General features: G+C 37.2%; 1 protein-coding gene across 8 annotated transcripts in view; it reads right to left on the bottom strand.

The window, feature by feature from the left end:
• ATAD2B (ATPase family AAA domain containing 2B) overlaps positions 1-12,736 on the bottom strand; it is a 174,571-nt gene that overhangs the window by 133,850 nt on the left and 27,985 nt on the right. For all 8 annotated transcript variants that reach the window (XM_050753564.1, XM_050753568.1, XM_050753572.1 and 5 more), the window contains exons 2-6: positions 12,019-12,170; positions 4,358-4,407; positions 3,840-3,993; positions 2,026-2,128; positions 1,062-1,170 (exon numbers count right to left, since the gene is read on the bottom strand). In XM_050753564.1, coding sequence (XP_050609521.1) covers positions 1,062-1,170; positions 2,026-2,128; positions 3,840-3,993; positions 4,358-4,407; positions 12,019-12,170 — 568 coding nt within the window. The remainder of the gene's footprint in view (positions 1-1,061; positions 1,171-2,025; positions 2,129-3,839; positions 3,994-4,357; positions 4,408-12,018; positions 12,171-12,736) is intronic.

Raw genomic sequence — 12,736 nt, 5'->3', positions numbered from 1 at the left:
GCTAACAAAATATTAACTACAGAATTTTTTTAAAAAACACAGTCTTCTCAATCTAAACTACACAAATAATGGGAACTAGTAAGATTCCCCTATAAAGTACTACTAATTTGCATTTACAATACACCAAATCTTCTGAAAATCCAATTCAATAAAGATTAATGCCAGGCCGGGCGCGGTGGCTCACGCCGGTAATGCTAGCACTTTGGGAGGCCAAGGGAGGCGGATCACCTGAGGTCAGGAGTTCAACACAAGCCTGGACAACAAGGCGAAACCGCGTCTCTACTAAAAATACAAAAATTAGCCAGACGTGGTGGTGCACGCCTGTAATGCCAGGTATTCGAAAGGCTGAGGCAGGAGAATCGCTTGAGCCGGGAGGCAGTCTGCAGCGAGCCGAGATCGCGCTACTGCACCCTAGCCTGAGCAACAAGAACAAGACTCTGTCTCAAAAAAAAAAAGATTAATGCCTACAGAATTAAATCCTATAGGTATACTCTTCATCAATTTATAATCCACGGGGCCAATGTGCTGCTATCATGTTCCCAACTCCGGCCCTACAAATTCAGTCTGGGTTCTTCAGTTCAGAACCCACGAAGGCCTCAGAAAAGAATAGTATAGTCCCCTTCCACTGGTATTAGAAGTCTCTCTCTAAACTTTACTCTTTATTTCTCAGACCATACCTAAATTCAAGATCCACATAATCAGAGATTTAGAGGCCATGGATAACAAAGTAACCATCCAGTTAGAAGGTGCCTAAGTACAAAAAAGTCCTCATCTAAGAAGCAAATGAGCCCAAAGCAAATCCCATACCAGATCACTGAAGGACTACCAATGGCTACTAATGAAATACATTACATAATGTACAATGTGCACTTAAAAGGATTTTTCCAAATGAAGGAAATGAAACTCAGATTGCCAACTAAATTTAAATTATTTCAAATTATACAATATAGACCTAAAAATCCATTGTAGACTTGGTAATAGTCTACAAATATTACTTGTATATTTTATTTTTCCTCCCTCCCACCTGAACTTTCTAGAATTTCAAAAGATGCTTTACAAACCTTCTTCTTCACCCTCAGTAGAAACTTCATGATGATTTTGTATCCCATAACTATTTCTCCTTAGTGACTTTCTTCGCCTTTTCACTCTTGAATACATATCCATGTTTTCCTTTTAAAGAAAGAAATCTGTCAAATAGTAACATGACATTTATTCTCCACTATAAAAAAACAACCCAATGGGACACACCTGCTCAACAAAATTTATTGAGCACCTATTTGCATGCCATAGATTTGTGAAAATGGAGCTTCCTAAATTAAATAAACGTAAGAAATAAAAAGGAAAAAAACTTATAACAAACTTATAAAAATGTAAAACACATAATGCCAGCAACATACTTTCTCCCTCAAGCAAATTACAGCCTAGTAGGAGGGAAATAAGACAATCACAGGTAATTATAAAAGAAAGTAAAATAAGTTAAATGCCACAAAGAGAGGTATAAAGTACTCTAGAATTCAAAGAGAAGACCCTCCTTTTGTTATGGGGTAAAGGGAAGGGAGGCAGTGTCTGAAATGAACCTTGAAACAAAGATAGAACTGCATCAGTCACTAACTAGAAGTATTAACAAGAGTAAAGGTTATAGGAACAAGAATCATTTGTTTACACTTAGGCAATGGTATGTGAGAAAACAAAGTTGAAGCCAGATCATAAACATCAAGGTGTTTTTAATAAATTCAGTGCACAACAAAAAACCATTAATGGTTCAAATCAGAAGAGTAACAGAATCACAGTTGCACTTTAAGGTGACTCATACAGCAAAAATGAAGAGGGTTTTCTTGGGAAGGTTATAGCAAGAGGAGAATGAAGAAAAGAAGCAAGCAAGCAATAAAATCCCAAATAAGTTGGAAATGAAGAGGAAGGAATACTCGTGCTAATTCAAAAACATCCAACTGTTGCATTCTCCCTTTAAATTCCTCAATTAAAATAAAACGTATTTACAAAGATTGCTACAGCTAATATACTCACAAATTCTGTATCTGTCCACATTCGAAGTCGTTCTACTTCTCCTGATCGACGATTCCGTCGGATATTAATGTTGTCCATTTCCTGTAGCACAGCTTCAGCAGTGCTACAATCATATAATAAAATCAGGATTTAGACAATGGTGGCACCATATACATAAAAGAGCTCTTTGTGAAAGCGTAATCAAATCATCTCTGATGTGTAATTATACACAACTTTTTTTTCTTTTTTGTTTTTTTTAGATAGTGTCCCTCTGTCACCCAGGCTGGAGTACAGTGGCCTGTTCGTGGCTCACTGCAGCCTCAACCTCCTGGACTCAAATGATCCTCCCACCTCAGCCTCCCGAGTAGCTGAGACTACAGGCATGCACTACCATGCCCAGCTAATTTTTATATTTTTTTGTGGAGATAGGGTTTCACCATGTTGCCCAGGCTGTTCTTGAACTCCTGGGCTCAAGCGATTCATTCATCTCAGCTCCCAAAGTGCTGCAATTACAGTGGTGTGCCCCACTACATCCCAATTAAATACCTCTTTCATAACCAGCATCCATTATCAGAATACAGTGCCCAATAAGAAAAGCAAAACCAGGACATCTTCTACCTTAATATACACATTAAAATAAAACTTTTTAAATATAAGGCTTTTGTTAATAAGGTCCCAATAAAAAAATCCATAATGCCTCTATGAATAATTATCAGATATATGACACTGAAAAAATACTAATTCAATCTTTTTATTGAAGATGGTGTTAAGAATAACTTGTATAAAATAAGTGTATAAAATTATTTTATTTTTATTTGTATAAAAATAAGTAATTGTATAAAATAAAACAATTTGTAAAAAGTTTAAAGCCTTATAAAGTTTACTGGACTCTTTCAGAAATTCAAGTAAAACACTGACATTCAAGAAAAACATGCAAACATCTTAGCAATTTTTTTTTTTCTTTTTTAAGAGATGGGCTGCTGGGCACGGTGGCTCATGCCTGAAATCCCAGCACTTTGGGAGGCCGAGGCAGGTGGATCACGAGGTCAGGAGATTGAGACCATCCTGGCTAACATGGTGAAACCCCGTCTTTACTAAAAATACAATTAATCAGGCATGGTAGTACACGCCTATAGTTCCAGCTGCTCGGGAGGCTGGGGCAGGAGAATCGCTTGAACCCAGGAAGCAGAGGTTGCAGTGAGCCAAGATTGCATCACTGCACTCCAGCCTGGGCGAGAGATTGGGGTCTCACTATGTTGCCATGACTGGTCTTGAACTCCTAGGCTCAGGATCTTCCCACTTTAGCCTCCTGAGCAGCTATGACTACAGTCTCCAGTCACCACACTTGGCTATCTTGGCAATTTTTATTTTGTATTTTAAACAAATACTTACATAACAATTACTATGCATCTAGATACTGATCTAAGCATTTAACAATACTTAAGTTTTAATAATAACTTAAGCGCAAATATGATGTTACCACTGTAGAATATAATTTCCTCTCTTGTCAAATAGGGATTGTACTGACCACCCTCTCCAGGCTGTTGTAAGGATTAAGTAGGATGACATATTATCTGAGAAGAGTCAAGTTTTACAGATGCAGACGTTGAACGGACAGTCAGCTCACTGACTAGCTAAGAGACTCAATCCCACATACTCAGTCTCAAAACATCTTCAATTCAAACTCTTGAATTGACCCACCACACCCAGCTTCAAGTTAAGTTTTAAAAGAACTGTACTGATTGCTAAGTCGTTTCTTAAGCTATTTTTTTAAAATGTAACTGTCTTAAAAAGCAAATAATTAAATGAAATTGCTTAATACATAGCATTCATACCTATTTACTAGTTGATCAAATAACAAACTCTGGTTCACACTTTCAAATCTGTTTTTCCTGGAACGACAACTTTTTCTGACTTCCATGTCACCATTTATACAAGAAAGGTCCCCATCTCCCTTCTTTTCCCCTCGAAGGGGATGGCTTCGAAGGGCTACAAGAAGAGAGTTATTTACATTTCAAAGTACAGAATACAGAAAGAAAGAAAAGGAAAAAAAATGAAAAAATTACTTTTAAAAGACTACAAAAAGTTTAATATAACCTTTTAAAGGCTTTAATATTCAATAATCTAAAATTTCGATAAATTTTACAATGTCATAAATAATTTAAATTATTTCAGGTACGCTGATTTCCCAAAGTTTAACAATTACATATATTTTTTTACTATGACTGAAATTCAGCCATTTCCAACTGTATGCTCAGCACACTATTAAATCACTCTATTTTTCCCCACTTTACTGCCTTCTCTAACATTGCAAGAATTTTAATACTAACCAGTTTTATAATAGAATACTCACATAAACTACTATGTCCGTTTGGTAATGTAGCACCAGGCTGAGAAGTTAACCTAGAACACAATTATATTTAATATGCAAACACATCAACATTTGTTTATATAAGCAAGAAATGCAATACTGTTGGAATTATTTTAATCTTTAAAATGTTACTTTAATCTTTAAAACTTTTTTAAAAGATAACTTTTTTACTGTAAGATTGGTAATATGCCAATTAATAAAATATACTAGCTTAGTTAAAAGCCATTTTATTACTTCAAGAAAAGCTTTAATAACAGATTATAAACTAAGTTTACTCTGCCATCAACTTTACAAATTAAAACCCAAAAAAAAGGCTTAAGCTTAATATGGACCATAAAATTAACTGAGACCATAAGTAGCAGGGGTCACAGGCATTAACTATTGGTTTTGGTTGTTGAAATAAAATTGAAACAATGATAAATTTATTAACACAATAAACAGTAAGAAAAAAGTGCTTGCATACCTGTATCATTTAATAATTTCTTCAAAGTATGTTATTACACATCTAAACTGACAAATGAAAACAGCTGATTTATCAAAAGAGCCATTTTACAATTCTCCCTTTTGGGTGGAAGAAGAGAAACGTAAATCGCTGGAAAGTTACTAACAAGGCCATCAAAACATGAGGACTAGGAAAAAGTCACAGTACTTCTTAGTATAGTCAGAAAGTTCAAAAGTAAAAACTAAATTGCTGCATAATAAAAGAGTTGTCAATGCAAACTAAGATATTTTTGAAATATCCAACAATTATTAGTTTCGAAGATTAAAAAACTAGGGAAAGGACAGCCAGAAAATCACAAATATATGTGACTGTCTTTTTTTTTTTTTTTCCTCGAGACAGAGTCTTGCTCTGTCACCCAGGCTGGAGGTACAGTGGCACGATCTCGGCTCACTGCAACCTCCGCCTCCTGGGTTCAAGCGATTCTCCTGCCTCAGCCTCCCAAGTAGCTGGGATTACAGGCATGCACCACCATGCCTGGCTAATTTTTGTATTCTTAGTAGAGATGGGGTTTCACCATGTTCATCAGGCTGGTCTCGAACACCTGACCTCAGGTGATCTGCCCGCCTCTGCCTCCCAAAGTGCTGGGATTACAGGCGTGAGCCACCACGCCCGGCCCCTGTGACTGCCTTCTATGTGGTGTGCACAAACTTTTAATCAAAATAATCTAACATTTTTGGTTACTCTAGTACTCTTCATGTTAAATTATAAATATATTGTATATCACAATACCCCTGCCCAGCAAAGGTCACAGTTAAGATAACTAAAGGTTATAAACAGAAACGCAAGCCAGGCACAATGGCTCACGTGAGCCTGTAATCCCAGCACTTTGCGAGGCCGAGGCGGGTGGATCACCTGAGGTCAGGAGTTCGAGACCAGCCTGGCCAACATGGTGAAACCCCCTCTTTACTAAAAATATAAAAATTAGCTAGGCGTGGTGGTGGGCACCTGTAATCCCAGCTACTCAGGAGGCTGAGGCAGGAGAATTGCTTGAACCCAGGAGGCAGAAGTTGCAGTAAGTGGAGATCACACCACTGCACTCCAGCCTGGGTGACAGAGCAAGGATCCATCTTAAAAAAAAAAAAACAAAAAACAAAAAAAAACCTCTAACTACTATGCATCTTCAGATTGTCAAAAAACAACAACAAAAAATCTAGCCCCCCCTTTCCCCTAGAAAACAACAACAAAAAAACACCTTTTCCTAGTATACTGTCTTAGAGAAAATTTCATTTTTAGCACCATTGTATACAATGCACGATTCTCCAGGTATATGAGTGTGACTATAAAGTAACAAAATGGATGTAATACAGGTATTCTTAAAATGTTGTCACTGCACAATGCGTTTCTGGAATTCTTGAGAATCACTCTCAAAATCCACTTAAAACCACACAAAAAAACCAACTTTATTACTTCATAAATATACTTTGTCTTTAGACCCAACAAAGCATTAACTCAGCTTGATCAGTTTATTCACAAGTCTTGGCACCAACTGAATTCTGACTGTACACAAAGCCAAATGGTTGGAATTTCACATCACTTGAATTGTTCAAAAGAATAACATGCAGACCCTAAAGTCATTCCACAAAAGAAATCTAAAACTTTTTGGAACAATGGCAACATCATTGGGGAAAAAAGCACAACAAGCTTTTTGTCTGCTCTAAAGAAGACAATGCTTACTTGGCTTTTATTACTAATGAAAGATCTGTTTTAAGAAAAAATTTCAAAAAACTTGTTCTTCAATTGATCCAATTACCTTATAGTCACAGATTATTGTCATCATGATCTTTATAAAAGGGAGAGAGAGTGAAAAAGGAGACATGACATGAAATACATGAGTATATTAAGAGATTTAATATACTGAGATTTTTTTTTTTTTTTTTGAGACGGAGTCTTAGCCACCCAGGCTGGAGTGCAATGGTGCGATCTTGGCTCACTGCAACTACCGTCTCCCAGGTTCAACTGATTCTCTCGTCTCAGCCTCCCGAGTAGATGGGATTACAGGCACCCGCCATGATATCCAGCTAATTTTTGTATTTTAGTAGAGACAGAGTTTCACCATGTTGGTCAGGCTGATCTTGAACTCCTGACCTCAGATGATCCGCTCGCCTTGGCCTCCCAAAGTGCTATGATTACAGGTGTAAGCCACCATGCCCAGCCTATACTGAGATTTTGTAAGGGTTAGCCTGCTTAAACATATGTGCCTAAAAGTTTCCATATGTATCAATGTTCCCAAAAGTTGGTCACTTAAATTGAGTGTGTAGCTTTATTCTTTTGTTTATTTTATGAAAAGAAGGAAGGTGCGTTGGAGATTTTTTCCCTGTATCACTGTTTCCTGAATTTTTATTTATCATTTATTATTTTTTGAGGGGACAAAGCCTCACTCTGTCACCCAGGGTAGAATGCAGTGGCCCTACTTTGGCTCATTGCAACCTCTGCCTCCCCGATTCAAGCAATTCTCATGCCTCAGTCTCCCAAGTAGCTGGATTACAGGCGTGCACCACCATACCTGGCTAATTTTTGTATTTTTAGTGGTGACAAGGTTTCACCAGGTTGGCCAGGCTGGTCTCGAACTCCTAACCTCAGGTGATCCCCGCCAACCCCCGCCTCAGACTCCCAAAGTGCTGGGATTACAGGTGTGAGCTGCTGCGCCTAACCCTATTTCCTCAATTTTTAAATGGAAACTGTTTCACTTTGCATTAGGTGATTATTACATTAGAATTTTCTAGGCCGGGCGCGGTGGCTCAAACCTGTAATCCCAGCACTTTGGGAGGCCGAGACGGGCGGATCACGAGGTCAGGAGATCGACACCATCCTGGCTAACATGGTGAAACCCCGTCTCTACTAAAAAATACAAAAAACTAGCCGGGTGAGGTGGTGGGCGCCTGTAGTCCCAGCTACTCGGGAGGCTGAGGCAGGAGAATGGCATAAACCCGGGAGGCGGAGCTTGCAGTGAGCTGAGATCCGGCCACTGCACTCCAGCCTGGGCGACCGAGCGAGACTCCGTCTCAAAAAAAAAAAAAGAATTTTCTACAGCTTTAATTATCTGGGGCATAACCATTGCAATATCAGACTTAAAAATCATACTCATTCTCCCTTTCCCATATAAACTCAAGGCATTTAATGGTTTATGAGGGTTATAAACCTCAATTCAAAAAAGCCCCAGTTCTGACAGACCTCACTTAACCACTGCCACTCCTCAATTCTAATATGCCTCAGCAGTCCACATAAGTTTTATTACTAATGAAAGATCTGTTTTAAGAAAAAATTTCATATATTTCTGCCTCACCTCACTACTTCCTCATTACCTAATCACAAAAGGAAACTTTCAAGCATGCTACTACTTTTGAGTATACAGCAAATCTTTTTTTTTTTTTTTTTTTAAGACAGAGTCTCACTCTGTCGCCCAGGCTAGAGTGCAATGGTGCGATCTCGGCTCACTGCAACCTCCATCTCCTGGGTTCAAGCAATTCTCATGCCTCAGCCTCCCAACTAGCTGGGTACAGGCATGCACCGCCATGCTTGGCTAATTTTTGTATTTTTAGTAGAGATCAGATTTCACCATGTTGGCCAGACTGGTCTCGAACTTCTGGCCTCAGGTGATCCACGCCCCTTGGCCTCCCAAAGTGCTGGAATTACAGGCATGAGTCACCGCACCCAGCCAAGTGTACAGTAAGTCTTAGGAAAATTTCAATTTGTCTGTATCTTAGAGTATGACTATTATTCTAGATATACATCAGGTTAAATAAATGACTATTAGCTAAATAAATAACCGCTGACCAAAAAAGTCAATAAAATAGCATTCTCTACTCAAAGTATTTGTAAGCTACAACATCTGTCTATGTTAGTATGTATATTTGGGAATTTCTATATACAATATAAAAAATATATATTAAAAATATTTTTGACCAAAAACATCCTATTTTACTAAAAGTATCAATCATTAAAATTATGTTGATACACTTGGGCCTTAAACCCAGGTTTTAGCCCAAAAGAAAACTCATAATCTATCTCAAATCACTTATGAAGATTCAGAAGTTCTAGGTCCACTTTTATCTCTATCTTCATCCAATTATCTAACTCTAAAATGGAAATTTATTTTGCCAATTAACAGTAATTTCTTTGACCTTAGTGGTCTTTGCAAAGTTCTTTAGAATTCCTTGTTTTTCATAGCTAATACTAATTCTTATCTGTATTCAATTTTCCTCCATATGAATTATTACTTCTAACAAATTATTTTTTGTGAAAGCACTTTAATAAGTTTACCTTACATGCTTATAAGAGTTTAGATTACCAAAATAAAGGAATCAAGATTCTCAGGTTCATGACATACAAATACAAGTCTCCAAGTAATTCTTAATTTTTTGTACTTATATTATCTCAAAATCTGAAATATTTTTAACTACAAGTTTTCCTTAAAATTAAATTCTATTGAATCTAATAGGTCAAACTGCATTTTATTTTCAGGTCATCTGAAACATCAAAAGATTTTAATTCTAAAAGTTTAACTGTTACTCAGACTCCTAGATGAATAAACTAAAAAAAAAAAACTTTTTTTTTTTTTCCAGGAAGACAGGTCTCACTCTGCCACCCGGGGTGGAGTGCAATGGCGTGATCACAGCTCACTGTAGCCTCAAACTCCTGGGTTCACGGCATCCTCCAGCCTTAGCCTTTCGAGTAGATGGTACTACAAGCACATGCCACTGTAGCTAATTTTTTAATATTTCATAGAGATGAGGTCTCACTATGTTGCCCAGGCTGTTCTTGAACTCCTGGGCTCAAGCAATCCTCCCACCTTGGCCTACCAAAGTTCTGGGATTACAGCCATGAGCCACCATGCCTGGCCTCAAAAATCTTTTTAAATTCTGTGAGCTAGGCCGGGCGCGGTGGCTCAAGCCTGTAATCCCAGCACTTTGGGAGGCCGAGGCGGGCGGATCACAAGGTCAGGAGATCGAGACCACAGTGAAACCCCGTCTCTACTAAAAATACAAAAAATTAGCTGGGCGTGGTGGCGAGCGCCTGTAGTCCCAGCTACTCAGGAGGCTGAGGGAGGAGAATGGCGTGAACCCAGGAGGCGGAGCTTGCAGTGAGCCGAGATCGCGCCACTGCACTCCAGCCTGGGCAACAGCGAGAGACTCCGTCTCAAAAAAAAAAAAAAAAAAAAAAAAAAAATTCTGTGAGCTACTAAACATTGTCCTTTTGCCAAAACAGAAACAGTAAATGTATTAGTATTCATTATTTAAGTTTTTTACTTAAAATATATTTAGTATTTTTTTAAAGAAATACCTCACTCTAAGGTACCTAAATGATTCCTAAATGGAAGCATATCTTTCACATGCTCTCTTAAAATTTTTGAGGCCTTTTTATATGAAAGATTTCTATATGAAATATCGGCCAGGCGCGGTGGTTCATGCCTGTAATCCCAGCATTTTGGGAGGTCAAGGCGGGTGGATCACCTGAGGTCCAGAGTTCGAGACCAGCCTGGCCAACGTGGTGGAACCCTGTCTCTACTAAAACTAGAAAAATTAGGCCAGGCGTGGTGGCTCATGTCTGTAATCCCAGTACTTTGGGAGGCCGAGGCGGGTGGATCACCTGAGGTCAGGAGTTCAAGACTAGCCTGACCAACATGGAGAAACCCTGTCTCTACTAAAAATACAGAATTAGGTGGGCATGGTGGCGCATGCCTGTAACCCCAAGTATTTGGAAGGCTGAGGCAGGAGAATCACTTGAACCTGGGAGGCAGAGGTTGCAGTGAGCCAAGATAGCGTCATTGCACTCCAGCAAAACTCCATCTCAAAAAAAAAAGAAAAGAAATATCAAGATCAATTTATATAAAGGCCTGCTGGGTGGATAAAATAAGAGAAATCTAGTATATTACTTGCACTTGAATAAACTGTTAAAATCATCTTAAAAGTCCAATTTTAACACTAAAAGAACATTGTTAGGAATATTTATCTGGAAGATATTTGATTCACTCATTTAATAAATGCAAGATAGAGATTATAACAGGTAGATCAAGTCTAAAAGTATAATTACATGGCAGTACTAAAGTAACATCATCATAATGATCCAGACCTGTTTCATCTCACAGATGTATGGGTGTGGGAAAGAAAAATAAAAATAAAACTCAACAGACTATGATTCATGTATTTTTCTACTTAGCCCCCATATAATGCAAATTACAAAACATAAAATAAACTGGTACATCTTATGGAGTATATTTTAGTAAGTATAGAGACTCCTTAGGGACTAATAAATGTACGCAGCCTGTCAAAGTCTATATAACCCCAAAGATTTTTTTCCCTAGAGAATAAAAGTATCCAGAATTTACCTACACATATAAAATCAAAATATTTTTAAATACTTGAAGAATAAAAACAAAGGACTTCCCTTTTACTTCTGTTCAGTCACACATCATCAGCACTTCTACTTTAAAGAGTTTAAAGAACCCTTTAGTTCCCAGACCGATGTAAAAAAAAAATTGTTTTTAATTAGAAAAAAATAAAAATAAAGACTTTTAAGCTAACAAATCTGATTTCAATGTTTAAATCTTTTCTATGTGGGTGCCTAACCTAACTACCATTTGGGAGTAAATTAAACTTAATTTTAGTCAGTTTCAAAGTAAATGTTGGTAATTTACTCTGAAACTGACGAAAATTGTTTTCCTGATACATACTGAACCAGATACAAGCAAATTTAAGTTTAAAACAGGGTAAACAGATGAAAAGATGTCTTTAAAAATTAATTTAAATGTCATTATATCTTCATATATCAAGTGAAATAGTCAATAATCTTAAAAAAAGGGAGATTTTATTTTCAAGTAAAAATATAATTCTGACCATATGTTTTATTTAAATTTTCAGCACTATAAATACATATGCATACTCAAGAGTCATCAAAATCCTTATTGTTTTACTTATGGTAGTTTCTGTTACATACCATATATCTTTATAAAACAAATATATTTTAGAGTATTATCAGGAGAAAATAAAATTACATACAAAAATTATAAATAAGTTTAATTCAATTTACTTATAAGTATTTATAAGATACTTATTTTATAAGCTAAAAAAATTAGCATTAGTATCAGCCCTGAATCACATTCAGTAATTTAAGAAAAAACAATCAATGAGTTCTCCTTTCTCACCTGGCCTGTCCAGTTGATAAATTCCATTCCTCTCGCTGACCAGTACTTCGTGATTTTGATTTGTCTTTGCAAACAGAATCAGGTTGTTTCAAAGTGCGTTTGGCTGGAGGAGATACGTGGCTATCACTTAAACTACCATCAACTTCAGCTTTCTGAAAGACAATGTTAAAAATGTATTTATTATTCCTATTAAGACAAGTAAAATTGTTAATATTAGGGGCCAGGCTCAGTGGCTCACTCCTGTAATGCCAGCACTTTGGGTGGCTGAGGCAGGTAGATCACTTGAGGTCAGGAGTTTAAGACCACACTGGCCAACACGGCGAAACCCCGTCTCTACCAAAAAACAAAAAAAATTAGCTGGGTGTGGTGGCAGGCGCCTGTAATTCCAGCTACTTGGGAGGCTGAAGCAGGAGAATCGCTTTAACCCAGGAGGCGGAGGCTGCAGAGAGCCAAGATCCAGCCTGAATGACAGAGCAAGACTGTTTCAAAAAAAAAAGAATTGTTAATATTCTTGGAAAATCAAGCACAGTATTTTGTCAACCAATAAATATTTACTGAATTATACTACAAATATAGCAAAATGTATAATCTGTAAATATAAAAGCAAGAAAGATTACATTTATAATCAAAAAAATGTTGTTTTTTTGTTTTTATTTTGAAAAACGTTCAAGAAAGGGTGTGTGTTCTTAAACGTCTGGTGTGTATATGTATCTTTTTT

Source organism: Macaca thibetana, chromosome 13 (genome assembly GCF_024542745.1).
Source record: "Macaca thibetana thibetana isolate TM-01 chromosome 13, ASM2454274v1, whole genome shotgun sequence".
Taxonomy (NCBI): Eukaryota; Metazoa; Chordata; class Mammalia; order Primates; family Cercopithecidae; genus Macaca; species Macaca thibetana.
The sequence above is the reverse complement of the archived record's forward strand: the minus strand, read 5'-3'. Positions and strand labels throughout refer to the sequence as shown.